Raw genomic sequence first — 17,575 nt, forward strand, 5'->3', positions numbered from 1 at the left:
TATGTATTATCTAAATTAAAGTGTAACAGATATCAATACTAATATAGTCAAAGAGTATTCCACTTTATATAATACAAACTTCTTAACGAAATTTTAGAAAGAAATTAGAAAAAAATATAAAAAAATGACTTATAGAATTGTAAAATAAAAAATGAAACTACTGTCTATAAACTTTTCCATTATCATACATTAATGAGTTTATCTCATAAATTGAACATATATTTATAATATAAATAACAATAATTAATATAACATAATAACTAATTTGTGGAAATATTTTATTTTATTATTTTCAATTTCCTTTCTTCTATTCATTCTCTCGTTTCTATTTTACTATTTAAAATTTTTGTCCATTATTAAGCTAAATGTTTTTCTTCCTCTCGATACAAATCCTTTAAAAAAAAATTATCAATTATGTATACATATTATAAATATTAAATATTTAACTCAATAAAATATTTACAATAACTTTTTCTATTATATAGAAATGGATTCTTATTTTGTTTTTTCACATTTTTCATAGCAATATATGTTTTAATCCATGTAAAAACCATGGAATTTATTGGTCTTCCTTTCCCTTTGAAGTAATAGTCAAAATTTATTCTCTCACGACTTATGTTCCATTGGTATTTTTTAAATTCAGTCTTTATTAATATTTTTTACAAGAAAAATGATAGAGCGGGTAAGAAAGACCGAAGAGGAGAGCGCGTGAAAGCAGGTGGCATAGGAAGGAACTGAAGCAGATTATTCTTTGCTCCTTTACTACTCCTTCCTTCCCTCTCCTCTTTTCTCTTCTCTTTCTCCTGTTCTCTTTTCTGCAACCATTTAAGCTTCTTTTTCCGATTCCAATTTCGCTCTTCTCTTCTCTTTTTCTTCCCTTTCTTCCCTCTTACTGTCCCCAAACCCTTTCATCAACTTCATCTACTTCTTCATGCTGAAGAAAACTGCTGCTTCACTTCTGCAACTTTAGGTTTCCGACCAATTGGTATTCTCTCCCTTCTCTTTTCTCTTTTCCATTTATTTCTTGCTGTTTCCTTGTATTCCAACGCGCCTGCTTTCCCTAATGGAGTTCTGCACACTTCCAATTAGGGTTCTTTCTCTCGCTGACTGTCAATTTGAATTGGTTTCGAACTACGAGTTCACTGCCCTGCGGCTTTTGATTGCTTGCGAGTTTCCAATTCTCGTTTTTGGTTGCTAAACTGTGAGCATTGCTTTTGAATTGGGGGGTTTTCGTGTTCCGGTTGGGTTGGGTGTGCGGATGCATTATGCTACGTGTTTTGTGATGGATTGTGTGGAATTTCGAAATGGTTGAGAGTTTCAGTTCTATTGTAAATGGTGGAATTTTTTTATCATCTGTTTGGGTGATTTTTCTTATGTTTATGCTTTCTTTATTAACTGCTGCAGGGATTTCGGGATGTGTATCTGCAACTGAATCGAGAAGAATGGCAATTTTTTGGTCTGTGATTGTGTTGTAGATGGTGAGTTAGGCTGTAAGATTGCTGTTGTTGGTTGAGTGTGTCGTTAATTCAATCTGGATTTGAGTGCGGATGATTTCTTTATGTGGCTGAGTGAGTGGTTTTTATAGAGGAAGGTTTGTTGCATTCGTTGTTGTCGTTCTTGTGTGGTTTATTTTTTTCGAGAGTTTGGAACATAGTCGGCAGACAAAAAGGATTGACTTTTGTTCATGGGTAATAAACTTGGGAGGAGGAGACAAGTGGTAGATGAGAAGTATACTAGACCGCAAGGGTTGTATAATCATAAAGATGTGGATCATAAGAAGCTGAGGAAGCTAATACTTGAATCTAAGCTAGCACCTTGCTATCCTGGAGATGAAGAAAGTGCCTATGACCGTGAAGAGTGCCCTATCTGCTTTCTGGTCTGGTTTCTATATCATACCTTCATATTTTTTTTCTACATTTCGCTCTGCTTTTAATTTACATTTTTTAAATGGTCAAATGAGTCAATTCAACTGTGCACACCTACGTAGGACTGCAAAATGTGACCTCTGGACAACCTATTTTTTATTTGAAATTGAAACAAACTGATAGAGATATTTCTGGACTGATTTTTATCCTTGTTTCCTTAAAGTCTATTTAAAGTTGTGAACTTCACGTATGACTTTCTAATACCCCCATTCCATTGTATTTTTTTCCCTAATTTAGTATTATCCAAGTCTAAACCGATCAAGATGTTGCACAAAGAGCATTTGTACAGGTAATTGTTTGGTTTGTCTTCTTTGGGTATATATTTTGCCTATAGCATTTGTATGCAACCTAATTGTTTTCCTTTTATCAGAGTGCTTTCTACAGATGAAAGTTCCAAATTCCACTCGACCTACACAGTATCCTGCATTACGAGATGTTTTGCTTTCAATATAAAGATGTAACTCATAACTGTTGTTCTAACAACTATCATCTTGCTGCTTTAAAATTAATTAGTTGCTTGCCTTAACAACATAAGATGTCCCTTCTGCAAAACAGCAAATTATGCTGTGGAGTATCGTGGTGTGAAATCAAAAGAAGAGAAGGGATTGGAACAGATTGTAAGTTGTTAGCTTACATGGTTATTGATTTTAGGAGTGTATTCAGAAATGTTTTCATCACGAATCAAGTTCATGGGCATTCTCAATTATTCAGGAAGAGCAGCGTGTTATTGAGGCAAAAATTAGAATCCGGCAGCAGGAACTTCAGGATGAAGAGGAAAAAATGCACAAAAGACTAGAAATGAGCTCCTCAAATGTAAATGTGGCAGTTGCAGATGTTGAATACAGTTCAAATGCAGGTAATCTATCAACACAGTTTTGGATTTCATCTGTATATGTGTGCGTGTGAGTAATTCTAGTTGTAAAAGTTATTCTTATTTCAATCTTGTAGTGTCTGCATCTTCAATTTCTGTTGTTGAACATGATGAAATTGTTTCTTCTCAAGACTCAAGTGCCACATCAATGGTTAGACCAAATGCAACTACTAGGACCAATAGGTATGCTATCCTTCACTGCTCTCCCCTTCAATTTCCTAAATTTTTATTATGCAGGTCATAATAGCATTTGTATCATCCAATGTTTTTCTCACGGACTTAGGGTATTAACTCTTTAATTCAACAATAGGAAGAAAAAGGTTTGTTGTGTTAAATCTTTAACCAACATTGCTTCAAACTTACTGCAAGCCCTTTGCATGTTATATTTTCCAATGAATATTGTACCAGTTGGATTATACTATGCTAATCCAATTTTAAGTCCATTAAGAATGAGAAAAATAGTCTTCTCAGTGTTATTTGAATTGAAGCAGTAGTATCTGATCCTGTGCCTATAATGGGTTGGTGCTTTAGACCAATAAGGTTATGAGAAACATACCTATTGTTTGTATGGATATTCTGGACTCACTATAATAATAACTTGTCTAAATTTAGTTGTGTGAAGGGCATAAGCCCATATGTATGTCGAATTCATATATGAACTAATGGAACATATTATATTGCTACTGTCTACAATTTAGTATTTTGCTATAGTAAGCAGTGTAGTTAGAATCATAAGAATAGTATGATTTGAATCACGATTTGATACAAACTTCTTTCCCTGCGATAACATGGTTTGATGACTCGTTTTGTAGCTGGAATCGTAACATGATTTGGTGAATCGGATTTGAATCTGTGATTCACGATTCAGTTTCTTGTACAGACGATTTGTGATGAAGGAACAATAAAAGAAAAAAATCAGGAAGAAACACATAGGACAATAATCTCAGCAAAGATGAAAGTTTAGCAGAAAAGATGAATAACAAAGGATATGAACATTAGAGAATAGTACCAATGCAAAAGACAAACAGTGTAAAGAGGATAGGAGAAGATGAGAGAAGATGAACCTGGGAGTAGATGAATAAAGAAGGGAGAGAAAATCAACATGGTAGAATATGAACCCATGAACTTGGAGAATATGGGAGTCGTCAATAGGTTTTTGGAGAGTTTTGTTGTGACAGTCTTTTTAATGTTATATTTTATAAAACTTTAATATTATCTCAAAAGAATAGTTATTGTTTAAATTAATATATAAATGTTATTATATTTTTTATTCTTTTTATATAAAATTAGTTTAACATTTTCTTTTTATTTTAATTCTTTTATAAAATTTCTCAATATTATTCAAGTTAGTATATATTTATTCTTATATTTTTTTATATATACTTAGTTTTAATTTAAGGATTTTAGTGGCGAGAGTGTGGTGGGTCTTGGTGTGTATGTTAAAACAGTGGAGGAGGGTGAAGACAGAGGAAAGAAAGCAAAAAGTAGAAGATGTGGTTGTTTTGAGTGTGGATGGTTCAAAAGTGGTTGGTGTTGAGGAAGCAAAAGGCGGGGGAGGTAGTGAAGAGGTAGAAAAAGACAGATTGTTTGGAGAACATTGTGACTATAGGGGATCCAATTGCAAAAACAAGTGAGAACATGGTGGTAGACGTGGAGGACTTGAGAGATGAACGGTATGGTTTTGTTGTTGGTGATTTTGGTTGAGGACAAGCCGAGAGTAAACCTTGGTGGCCTGGCCTGGCCGAATTTATGACCCATCTTGTGCATATGATGGTGCATTGAAACATGAACGAAAGAATAGACCTCTGCTTACCTACTTTGGGTGTGGAACCTTTGCTTGGTGTCATCCATCACACTTAAAGCGTTTTTGGGACAACATTCATGAGAGGGTTAAACAGAGTATTTGCATCGATTTTGCCAATGCTGTACAAGAAGCTACAAGGGAGGTTGGAAGGCCTCTGTCTATGAAGCTGAGTCGTTTTGTTATTGACAAGCGAACAGGCTCTGAATCTACTCTCATGGGAAAAAGTTCTAGAATCAAGGAAGGAGTTGTTGTGCTAGAAGTTGGCATAGATAGACTTTTATATAGTCAATTTAAGCCAGCAGAATTACTTTCTCATGTGAATCGAATTGCACAAATTATTGATAGTGGTAGTATTATTATGGAGCTGAGATCTTAAAGGCTTGACTTTCTGCATATTATTTGTCAAAGGGGCATAAATTACCTGAATTTATGGATACTTAGCTGGTGCCTGGAATGGGAAATGGTCTAATGGATGAAACTGTTGCTGTAGAGAACAGTAAAAGTACTATGGAAGCCACGACCTAAGGACCATTTGATGAGCTGGGTTATTCTCTAGGGCTTTCTGGGAGCATATCAAACCATGTAAGGAAGCAGAAAAGCATTGCTGAAATTATGGGGAAGGACAAAGATGTTCATACAGCACGTAGGGAGGTGGAAGCATTGGCTCAGGTGTTGAACATTCTGCCAAGGAAAACAGTGGTAGCATTGGCTCATGGCTGCAGTCAAAGGAGAAGAAAGAAGTTTTAGATGAAGGGAAGAGTGAAGAACAAAGCGGGAAGGGTAGTTTGTCTAGAGAAAGGAAGAAAAGTAAGTACTTCTCCCCTCCTTTCACTACTCCAATCAGGGGGCAAAAGGAGAAAAGCATGGAAGCAGAATCCTTTACAATATCCAGAAAAGTTAAAGTATCACAAACAAGTGCAGTGGCTGCTGTTCTGTAATATCCGCCACCTTATATGGTAAGGTTTTTTGATAGCTCAAATTACCAAACTGAACAAGATCATAGAAGGCCACCGAAAATGATGAATCTTCCCCAAGTTTGATGAATTGGCTAATGGGAGATCAAGTCTTGCAGCAAGTGTTAATCCAAGGGCACAAAGCAAGCCTTGAGGTAGCCTTGTGGGAAGTTGCTGCAACAATTAAGGATCAGGTTCTAGACTTCAACCTTGAGTGAGAATTTTTATATATAGGGGGACTTTGTATACAGAGACGTTTTGGAAAGTTTGGAGAAGTGTTGGTAGGATCATTGGCATCTTGTGTGAAGGGAACATTGTCCCTTGGTTGCATTCATGCTGTACTTGTTGCCTAGAATTTATAATACAAGATCTATTCAGTGAGTATAGGTGGTTGCAGTGGGTTTTCCTGGTTTCCTCTACCTAGGAACCTAACAATTGTTGTCCCTTGGCTGCTCTCATAGTGTACTTATGCCCAGATTCAATAATAATAGTTCTACGCAGTGAGTATAGGTGGTTGCAGTGAGGCCTTTGATTCTTTTATTTGTTCGTGGGAATGCATTGGGGCTGTTATGGGTAGTATGGGTTTTCTTTATATGGTGCAAGATGTAAACATAGACATGGGTTTGGGTTTAGACCTTTGGGGTTGCAGGTTGGGGTTTCCCGCAAGTTGTGGTTGTGGGTAGTTTGATCTTACATGGTGTAGTTAATCCTTTTGGGTGTTTATTGATGGTTTTATGGAGAATGGTGGGTCATGGTTTAATGGGTCAGTATATGAGTAGTATGTAGTTCATCTCTTCAATTGTGGTAGCTCAGATGATAGCTATGCTTGTGATAGCAAGGGCATAGGTTTCTGTTTTGTTCTTTTGACAAATCTCACGGTGGTGTACCCACTACGGTGTACCCACTACGTAATATCCCTCTTCATTCCTTTCCAATAAATAACCCCAACAATATGCTTAAAAGTGCAGAAATAGCCACTGTGACCACCTGTTGAGGACTCATGCATGTCTTTAAAAATGGTAGGTAAGCTGAAAGACCCCGTAGGTAAAACCAATCCCTTGTGAAGTTCATAACCTACATGAGAAGTAGGATTGATCATCAAATCTTGTATCAAAGAAACGATACCGTCATCCTTATGAGATTTGTCCTCCCATGAGTCCCATTGGGTGGAATCGAAATAGGCACGAAATAAGACCTGTGAGAGAGCGAGCGTCAGTTGCTGTATTGTCCTTACTAGGGTGGAAACAAATCTCAAAGCCAAAACCAATTAGTTTGTGGCCCATTTGAATTGTTCTTCGGTCAACAATCTCTAATCCGTAAGAAACTTCAGACTTCTTTAGTTTGTGAGGATGATAAAATGACTACTCATGCGATAATGTTTACATTTCCGAACAGCCTGCACCAATGCATGAGTTCCCGCTCTTAAATAGATCAGAAACAATAAAAGGGAGAGACGGTTATAACTGTTTCTGTGTAGGTTTTGTTGTGTTAGACTATTATAAAAGTATGTTTAGGAGGTGGTTTTCGACAACTTTTTCATTGTTTTTGTAAATTCTGAAAAGAATAGGAGTGCAGAGTTTGGTTCTCTTGAATAACAAGAACTTGTGTGTGTTGTTGGAATTAAGATCTGCTGTTTCTAAAGCTTATTTCGTTATAGGTTTATAAAGCTTATTTCGTTATAGGTCTAAATACCTATCATTGTTGCAAGATAAGATGAAAAACGGCTTATGTTTCAGGTGTGTGGAGAAGTTTGGGCCTAATCATACTTGCAAAAATAAACAGTTCCATATGCTACTTATTTATCATACTTTCAAAAATAAACAACTCCATATGCTACTTATTTTGGAAGAGGAAATTCAGGAGTTAAGGGAATCTGCTGCCTGTACTCAAAGAATTTCTAGACTTTCATTGAGGGGGTGTTGATAGGTTTGAGGTGGTTTACAAAATAAGGAAGAAAGAAGGTTGTTAGTATAGTTGAAAACACCTTTCACCCATCGAAAACAGCTGGGAAGCTGCTACTACCATCAATAAGGAGTTTTCTGCTTTTCACCTTCAGGATAAGGTAAAACTTCATGGAAGGGGTATGCTAGGTTCAAGGGAAACCTATTTTGGAGTTTTGGGTACCTATCATTGGTATCAGAGCCACTTTCTTGGTGAAGTGAGGGCATGTTGAAGGTTATGGTCAACACCCGAATGGAGGCAACATGGGATGGGTTGGAGAAGATCGTCCAAGAACAAAAACACAAGAATAATAGACAGTTCCAACAGCTAGAAGAGATGATTCAAAGATTGATGGGGGTGGTTGAACGATTGGCATCCCCTGATAAGCATACAAAGGCCTAAGATTTTGTTGCTAGGGGAGGAAATGAGGGCAGTCAAAGTCATGAAGGAGGAGGTTCTTTTGGGATTTTTACCAAATGGAGGAAGTTGGACATTCCCGTGTTTACAAGAGATGAAGCTTATGGCTGGACCAATAGGCTCGAGCAGTATTTCCGTTTGAAAGAAGTCTGTGAGGAGGAGAGAATGCATGTTGTGATGGTTGCTTTGGACGGGAAAACTTTGAATTGGTTTCAATGGTGGGAAACTTGCTATCCAAATCCTACATGGGAAGCCGATGGTTTCAACCAACAACGCTACAAAATCCGTTTGAAATATTGATTTGGCTACACCAAACTAGACAAGTAGGGGAATATATAGAACAGTTTGAACAGTATGCGGGGTTCCTAAAAGGAATGCAACAAGATTATTTGGTGGGCATCTTCTTGAACGGGCTGAAGGAAGAAATAAAGGCCGAGGTTAATGATGAAGGCTCAAATGGTGGAAGAAAAGTTTAGAGTCACCACCAAGGGAGATTCTCTCTGCGCAGCTCCAAAGTAACACCTAAAGATACAAATTCAGTGGGTTTTACCAACTCCAACAGAAGATGTGGAGAGAGTAGTGGTTGTGTGCGCACCATCAATAGTTCTCCTGTTGGGACTCAACAAGGAGGGGCATCGTTTAGAAAATTGTCCCAAGAAGAATTGCAAGATAAGATAAAAAAGGCTTATGCTTCAAGTGTGATGAGAAGTTTGGGCCTAATCATACTTGCAAAAATAAACAGCTCCATATGCTGCTGATTTTGGAAGAGGAAATTCAGGAGTTAGGGGAATCTGCTGCCTGCATTCATAAAGAATTTCCAGACTTTCACCTTGAGGATAAGGTTCATCTTCATGGAGCGGATGTTGATAGGTTTGATACAGTTTACAAAACAAGGAAAAGATAAAGTAGTTAGTACAGTTGAAAACACCTCCCATCAATAAGGAGCTCCTACTGCCATCAATAAGGAGTTTCTTGCTTTCACCTTGAGGACAAGGTGAAACTTCATGGTGTGGGTATTGATAGATTCAAAGGAAACATTTATGATAGAAGAAATAAAGGGGACAAACAATTATAACTATCTGTGTGTAGGTTTTGTTGTGTCTCACTATTATAAAAGTCTATTTAGGAGGTGGTTTTCGATAGTCTTTAAATTCTTAAAAGAATAGGAGGAGTTGAGAATCTGGTTCTCTCAAATAACCAGAAGTTGTGTGCGTTTGGTTTCTCCACATTGGAGGAAACCTAGTGTATTGTTGGAATTAAGATTTGCAGTTTCTCGTTTGGTGTTAGTGAAGAAAAAAGATGGATCTTGGAGATGTTGTACTGATTTCAGGAAGTTGAATGCTTTGACAATTAAGAACAATTTTCCTATTCCATTAGTTGAGGATTTGTTGGACGAATTAAACAGTGCAAGTTATTTTTCTTAATAGGATTTGCGAAGTGGTTATAATCAAGTGACAATGAGAGAGGTTGACATTCATATAACTACCTTAAGAACTCAGTGGACATTCAGAATGGGTCGTTTTACCTTTTTGGTTAAGCAATGCGCAAACTAGTTTCAGAATTTCATGAATGATATATTTAGAGAACGTAATTGAGATTAAAGTAAAGAAGATTTAGAGTGAATTTGAGAGTGTTTAAACCCCTCTCAAAAGTTTCATATTTATAATATCTTGAGTTACGTTAGATACAATGAACATAGGAGAATTCTAGAAGACATTTCTAGGAATTACGTCAGCACGAAGCTCATAGCATCTAAGAATAAATCTTATTAAAGATCATTTATTCGAACACTCCCCTTCAAGCTAGAGCATTCAAATTGTACGTAATAAGTTTTGAACAAATAAATTCAATTTAGGGACCAAGGTTTTCAAACTTGAGAGTTTACATAAGCTTGTGAGAGTCCAATAAACTTGATTCGTAAACTCGTAAGAATTTACTTTACATGAAAAGAAAATTATATGAATAACTTCCTAATTCAAATAAGTCCACAAAATAAAATAACTTCAAATAAATAAGTTCATAGAAATATTGTTCATAGAAATATGATAAAGCATAAATTGAAATATCAAGTGTCTATGTCTAATCCTCTAATTCTCTAACAATGACATCATTGTCTCAGGAAGCATCTTCGTCCAAAAGTTATGATATCAAGATCAAGAGCATGTAGAGCTAGATTTGTTGTTACCCCATCTAAGTGAACATTTTCACGATTATTTCCACCTTCAGCTTGCTCAATCTCAACAACATAATTAGTCTCTTTAGTTATCCATTCATCATCTCATTCAATGTCATCAAATGGAGGAGCAATAGTTTTTTGAATTTGTCTACTTTTCAACTTCAAGTTATACATCACTTAACTAAATCATTCATCTTTTTCTGATGCAAATGATTCTTGCTATTTGTATGAACTTAAAATGAAATATCAAATTTTTAGTAAAGATATAAACCTAATAAAGAAAATTATATATTAGAAATAATTTAAATTACCATTTCAAATGAGCTCTAATTACAAGTAAAGCTTAAAATTCGAATAGAAAATCTCTTCAACTCTGGAGTTCCATCTACAAACATCTCCCACCATTCCCCAGGATTTAATGCTTTTCTACATTTCTTTGTATCTTCCATTCCACAAAGTCCTCTAGCAAAATGAAGTTCAACAATTTGCAAATTAATTTTTCTTCTTTTTGCCAAATTTGTTACCAATTTTCTCATGCACATATTCAACTGTTGCTGAATTTCTTGAACCAAGCACATGGAGATTGCTTGAGACGGTAGAGAGAGTGACAACTTACGAACAAAACTATACTACTCCTTAGCAACAAACCCAGTATTGTGCTCCATCTAGACATAAAAATTGACAAAAGCTCAAAATGGTATTTTATTAAATAAAACCTAGGTACATCTAGAAAACTCATTAATAAAAGTAATAAAATATATAAAGCCAAAAGATGACACACGACTAGGCTTCCAAATCTCAGAATGGATAATAGAAAAAACAGAATTGCTGCTTTTCTGAATAGAGAACCTTGTTGGTTACTGTAGAGGAGCTTTGCTCTGGGCAGTAAGATTGGTTATCTTGCTGTATTTTCTTTTTCCAATAAATCTCAGATCTATCTTATATTTCATTTCCCTATTCTCTTTTTTGTTGCTTGTTTTTGTGGTGTGGATATCAATTGGTTCGACCTTATTTATTAAATACTTGTTTGTTCAAAGAAATAAATGCATGAGTTCTTTTATATATTATGGAAACTACTTCTTCGACTTACCTTATTTTTTTTCCAAAATGCTGAAAACTGCAGAGACGATGAATTTGATGTTGACCTTGAGGACATTATGGTCATGGAAGCAATTTGGCTTTCCATTCAGGTAAAAACTTTTCATCATATGCTACCTGTTAGCTATTAATTATTGAATGTTATTGCAATGGAATATAACCGCTTATCTGCAGTATAATGGTTCACTGGTTTTTAAATCATTTAATTGCATATCATTTTATTTTCAATTATGGAATTGTTCAGTTTCAGTTTATTTTTCTCTTAATATCTGCAATAGAGATGAAGATAAGTAAATTCTTCCAAAGGAGTGTACCTCATTGATAGATTTCTCTAGTAAGAAATCTATCTATCACGCACTCAACACTCACATGCGTAGGAAATAGAGAAACAAAGCTGTATAATCTTCTTGTATTCAAAGAAAGTACAAGTACAACACAACTCTCAAAGAGCACCCTCTCTCCACAGGAACAACCTCCTGTCTATGAATATTAAAAGGTGACCCTCACACAAGACTTCCCTGTCTTCTTATAAAGGCCCCCCAACCCCGCTGCAAAACAACTTTGTCCTCAAGGTTGGAATTGTGAAGCTTGATCTCATGGTTCATCTTCACCGAAATGTTATCATATAAAGGGAACCCATGGGCTACTGCTTACAAATTTAGATCTGGAGGCTTGGGTAGTGGTCGATATAAGAGTGGTTTTTGTGTACCAAATTCTGAACCAGTAATTTGGAATCCCAAAATTCAAATGTCATTGATTGTTGCTTGGCTGCATCTCCACCTTCAACTCTCTTTATTGTTGCATACCCTTCCTCTTTCGTCATACTCTATTTTTCTGTTCCAAATCTCTCTTCTGTTTTGTTTTTTTCTTCCCTACAGAGAGTGTTACGTGTCTGAACTCTCAATGCTCACAATAAACCAAAAAAATAATGAAAGAATGGAATTTCTTTTATTGATGGTGATAGAATTATCTGAATAACAAAAGTAAACAATAATTGGGAGAATAACCTCTTTCAATTACTTGGGAGCATAACCTCCCTCACAGGACGGTGGCTGCCTGTCAACAAAACTCAATAATCAAAACAACCCTAACAATAGACTCTAACTTTATTTATATTAATTATTTCCTGTCCATCTTGTGCTAAATCTTTCCCTAGAATATATTTTTATTTAATATAAATATTTTCCGTATATTTTCCTAGAATATATCTTTATTTAATACAAATTTTTCCCGTATATTTCCCTAGAATATATCTTTATTTAATATAAATATTCTCTGTATATTTCTCTAGAATATATCTTTATTTAATATAAATATTCCCCGTATATTTCCTTAGAATATATCTTTATTTAATATAAATATTTCCCATATATTTCCCTAGAATATTGCTCTAGATATAATAAATATATTTCCCCCTACCGTTTGGCTCCCCTACCTTTTATCCTATCACCCAGTATCGTATCATTACATCCCGCTACAGAACAACCTTGTCCTCAAGGTTGGAAATTTTAAACTTGATCTCCTGGCTCCTCTTCATTATCGTGTTATCATATGAAGGGAATCCTCTGGCAATTGCCCTCCAAGTCAGGTCTGGAGGCTTGAGTGGTGGCAATTCTTCCTTCACTGACCTCCATTCTTCCTTGATTCTATTAGCTTCCAGCATTATGGTCACCTCTTTTCCAGAATCATAAGCCTTGAGATAACGGTCTTCAACGTCTTTCAATGCTTCATGCCACTCTCTCCCTTTTGCCATTGTATCAAAAATTGCAAGCCCCATTTTTTGTTTGTTGGCCCACCTCTTCACAGAATCCATTGTTCTCTCCAGGGCATTGATTCTTCCATCTGCCCTTCCTTCCAAAGCCTTCATTCTTCCTTCCGATACTAGCCCGTTCGGTTCTGACAGTTTTCTCACGTTCAATTTCGGTCGTGCTCTACCGTTTGGCTCGGGAAGTCCTCTCTCTTTAGGTTCCGACCGTTCTCTCACGTTCGGATCCAGCAGTCTGCTACTGTTCGGTTCTTGCAGTCCTCTCATGTTCGCATCTGGTAGTCCTAGCTTGTTCGGTTCCGGTAGTTCTCTCACATTTGGTTTCGGCTGTCCTTTCACGTTCAGCTTCATCAGTCTTCTACCGTTTGGTTCCAAAAGCCATTTTTCCTTCGGAGTTTGGACATATTCTTTCACAGTCCCCGATTGCTTACTGGCCGCCATCCCTTCAACGGTTGTGCCCCTATTCCGTTCTCCAAATCGCCACACCATTGCCTCCTTCAGACCTTTCTACGAACGATTCTTGGTTTTCTCCTTCCAAACTCTAAACCAGTATCGAGCACTTCCCTCCATACAGATGTAGGCTAGGCACACCTCCTCTTCCTCTGGCACTTCCTATATTTCAAAGAACTTCTCAGCTCTGTTGATCCAATTCAATGGATCATTTCTTCAAAAACTGGTAACTCTACCCTTTGTCTCCAATTGGGTTGCTCCTCATCTAGTTGACGGGCTCGTCCTCCCATCATTCTCATCAGTTCTTGCAAATCTTTGCGAATTGACGCCATCTCCGTCTCCAATCCCCCCATGGACAGTTCCATGTTCTCCTGTTTCTGCCCAATGTGCTCCAGTTTCCCTTCGATTGCATTCATCCTTCCCTCCATGATGTCTTTCACTCCTCTCTATCGATCCGGCAGGTCGGGCCAATTGTTACGTGTCTGAACTCTCAACGCTCACAATAAACCAAGAGAATAATGAAAGAATGGAATTTCTTTTATTGATGGTGGTGGAATTCTCTGAATAACAAAAGTAAACAATAATTGGGAACATAACCTCTTTCAATTACTTGGGAGCATAACCTCCCTCATAGGACGGTAGCCGCCTGTCAACAAAACTCAATAATCAGAGCATAACCCTAACAATAAACTCTAGCTTTATTTATACTAATTATTTCCGTCCATCTTATGCTAAATCTTTCCCTAGAATATATTTTTATTAATATAAATATTTCCTATATATTTCCCTATAATATATTTTTATTTAATAAAAATCTTTCCTGTATATTTTCTTAGAATATATCTTTATTTAATATAAATATTNNCCGTATATTTTCCTANAATATATNTTTATTTAATATAAATATTNNCCGTATATTTTCCTANAATATATNTTTATTTAATATAAATATTNNCCGTATATTTTCCTAGAATATTGCTCTAGATATACTAAATATTTCCTGATTGGCTTCCCTGCCTTTTATCCTATCGCCTAGTAGAGGGTGTGATTCTTCATTGCTGGCCTTTCTCTCATAATTAGAGCACTTTGTGAATCTCTAATCAAGTTCTTTAGATACTGTTATGGCAACCAATTGTGAATGTTAGATTGCAGCCTTGCAAAGAAAAATCCCTGCAATTGATCTTCTAGTGTTTTATTTGCTTGTGACACCAATATCTTGAATTCTTGGATGAACTTTTCCCCACTCCCAGACCTTGTTACTGCTGCCAAACTGTCAAGTAAAACTCTTTGTGCATTTTCCCCTACCTCCTCAAGAATGCCAATATCTTTATGGATATAAAGAATATCCATATCCCATAAACCATCATGTTGCCTATTATTACTAGGCAGCACATCAATAGCATAATAAAATTCACCCCTATTGTTTTTTCCCACTTCAAAATCTTGAATGCAATCTTCCAGCTCTTCTTGTTTAATTGTTGCCCATTTTCCAAAAATGGCACTTTGTTTTCTCCCCACACACTTTTCCAAAGTGGTGCTGCATTCTCTGCCCCTACAACTCCTATAGAGGCCTTTTGGAAGATCTTCCCAAGAAAGGTTCTTGGATTTTTGTTGCCAGGTCTTGAACCCTTGGACTGCATTTTCTTCCATGTTATTGACTGTTGGGTGTAGCTTTGTTGATCCTTTGATGTTTTGAACTTCAGAAACATCTGCTGCCTTTGTTTTTTGACCCTGGGTGTCATTCCCTTCAAATGTGGACAACTCCACTCCTTCAACCCACGGGAAAAGTGGTTCTTCATCTGGTTTACTGCTCTGCGGATATCTTTCTTCCTTCTTCTCTTCATCATTAGCCAAGTACTACTCTCTTTCGGAGAATTTCTTGTCTTTCTTGATATTTTGCAGATTGCCTTTCATAGCATCCCTACCTGTTTTTCCCTCTTCCTTTCCTTTCATGACAGATTGAACTCTTGTCCTGGTTCCTAGTTCTTCTTCCAAGAATTCTATTGATTTCTTTAATTTCTTGGTGTATATCTCGTGTTTCGGCCTTCAATTCCTCCACTGTCGTCTCTAGCGAATCCATCCTTCCCTCCAACGCATTCATTTTTTCCTCCATTACGCTCCTCTCCTAAGGATCTGGTAGGTCGAACCAATTTGATAGATTTCTCTGATAAGATATCTTCTTGTATTCAAAGAAAGTACAAGTACAACACACAACTCTCAAGGGAGTACTCTCTCTCTATAGAAACAACCTATTGTCTATACAATGAATATCAAAAGCTGATCCTCACACAAGACCTCTCTGCCTTCGTATAAAGGCCCCTAACCAACTAACAACTAAATCCTAATCTGATTCCTTTTATCCTGAACACATTATATCCTACCGCATTATATCCTATCAATCTTTCTTTATTTTTTCCATCTGTAAAATTATTTTGTAATGAAAGAAATGACCTTGAGACTCATTTTTGCTGGTTTGTGTTTGCTATCTTTTACTCATGCTCAAAAAAATCAGTTTTTATCTATTAGTTTGAATGCAAGTTAACATCCTTTCAGCTTACTATAGAACTCCAAAGTTCAAACAAAGGTTTTCTTCTATTACATGATTGTGGTTAACTGAGATTTATTGGTAATGCAACCATACTCTGGAATCCAGATCTTTGCTTGTTTTTCAAGTAATGTTTATATAGACTTGGGTTCACTGTGTAGTCTATACTTGGTAGCATATCCACCATTTAAAGTACACATTGAAACTTTAACTATATGCACATTATGAAATTCAATGATGGATATACTGCCACAGTGCCATATGAGGTTCAGGGAACGTAATTCTATATATTAACACTACTCAATGGTTTGTGTTATCTAGTTTGTTTGATGATTGTTATCGACTCTATATGTATTAAAACTGCAGGAGAATGGCAGGCAGAGAAATTTATCTTTTGCTGGTGCTACTTCTGGACACTACGCAGCTGATGGTAATTATGTTTCGGCCGTAACCGAATCATCCTCGTCTCCATCTGGAGGCCTTGCCTGTGCCATTGCAGCTCTTGCTGAGCGCCAGCAAATGGCTGGCGAATCATCTCTGAGCTTCACCAATGAAAATGTATCATCATTCAACACGCCGCAAAGTTCTAGAAGGTTTTATAACAGACTTGGTCGGGATATGACTAGTTATCCACCTGTTGACGACCTCAATGAGGAGCCACCAGATGGTACTGCAGCTATGACTAGGAGTCATAGTGAATGGGACACAGGGACACAGATGACTGAACAAGCAACTAGCTATACAAACTCTATTGTAGCAGATGATCGTGGTGAACTATCTTCTTTGCCACAGTCTGATGACATTGATGGAAGCCTTCAAAGTGCCACGGAACCTATTATTCCTGAGAGTTTTGAGGAACAGATGATGCTTGCTATGGCTGTCTCTTTGGCTGAAGCTCGAGCCATGACCAGTGAGCAGAGTGCTTCTTGGGATTAGTCTTTGATTGGTTGAGGTACTGGTTTAATCTCTTTTAAATGGGTTACGCTTGCCTTGTGTAAATTGGCAAGCCGAGTCCAATGTTGAGAATTTGAGGAAAGTTCACTCATTGTGTGCAATTTGTTCAAGGATCAGGTAGTGATCTCTCTTCCAACACAAATTTATAGATATAAATGTCAAAGGAAAACCAATGATTCTAGTTGGTGAAAGGTTGCTGTTCAATGCCATTTTTTTTACTTGTCTTCAATGTTTTCTCCCTGTCCCCCTCATTGGTTTCTGTAAATAGTTTTAGTCTTTGATAGATGTACTTTCATTCTTACAGTAATATATGACACATTTTAAACATTTACTGAAGATGTAAGGGAATTAAATTTCTTTCATGAAATCTTTGTGGTTCTATTCATTGAGATCTTACTTAAACAGAAGTTATGCCTGTAGGCTCGACTCTTAAATATCTGCAGAACTTTGTATAAATGGTCTTATGAATGAATTTATTCAGTAACAAACTATTCTTCGCTGAGGTTAGTGCATCACGTAAATTGGTAGGAATGTGGGTGGATTTGGTAGCATTTTGGATTGAAAACGAGGTTTCCCAAAGAAGCTTTCTCTCCCGTCTTCTCATTACCCTTTTTTTTTTTTTTTTTTTCTTTACGCATGCATAAAAATCAAAGGCGGATATAATTCTTGTTAAACT

The 17,575-nt window shown here is 36.5% G+C and overlaps 1 protein-coding gene across 2 annotated transcripts; it reads left to right on the forward strand.

Annotated features, from left to right (window-relative positions):
* Positions 1–675: 675 nt before the first annotated feature.
* On the forward strand, positions 676–17,355 carry LOC106762183 (protein SIP5). Of its 2 annotated transcripts, XM_022781352.1 has the most exons (10): positions 676–985; positions 1,090–1,201; positions 1,405–1,876; positions 2,163–2,214; positions 2,296–2,341; positions 2,461–2,542; positions 2,637–2,781; positions 2,874–2,979; positions 11,211–11,277; positions 16,312–17,355. In XM_022781352.1, the coding sequence occupies exons 3-10, from the start codon at positions 1,685–1,687 to the stop codon at positions 16,879–16,881; spliced, it is 1,260 nt and encodes a 419-aa protein (XP_022637073.1). In that variant the 5' UTR covers positions 676–985; positions 1,090–1,201; positions 1,405–1,684; the 3' UTR covers positions 16,882–17,355. The 2 variants fall into 2 exon arrangements, with proteins under 2 accessions (XP_022637073.1, XP_014501424.1); XM_014645938.2 differs by lacking the exon at positions 1,090–1,201.
* The last annotated feature ends 220 nt before the right edge of the window (positions 17,356–17,575 follow it).

Source organism: Vigna radiata, chromosome 5 (genome assembly GCF_000741045.1).
Source record: "Vigna radiata var. radiata cultivar VC1973A chromosome 5, Vradiata_ver6, whole genome shotgun sequence".
NCBI lineage: Eukaryota > Viridiplantae > Streptophyta > Magnoliopsida > Fabales > Fabaceae > Vigna > Vigna radiata.

Bases quoted from the DNA above. Each gene is read 5' to 3' on its own strand.
- LOC106762183 (XM_022781352.1), top strand. From the start codon at position 1,685: ATGGGTAATAAACTTGGGAGGAGGAGACAAGTGGTAGATGAGAAGTAT. The intron at 1,877-2,162 runs GTCTGGTTTCTA...TCCCTAATTTAG, and splicing joins AGTGCCCTATCTGCTTTCTG to TATTATCCAAGTCTAAACCG. The intron at 2,543-2,636 runs GTAAGTTGTTAG...TCAATTATTCAG, and splicing joins AGAAGGGATTGGAACAGATT to GAAGAGCAGCGTGTTATTGA.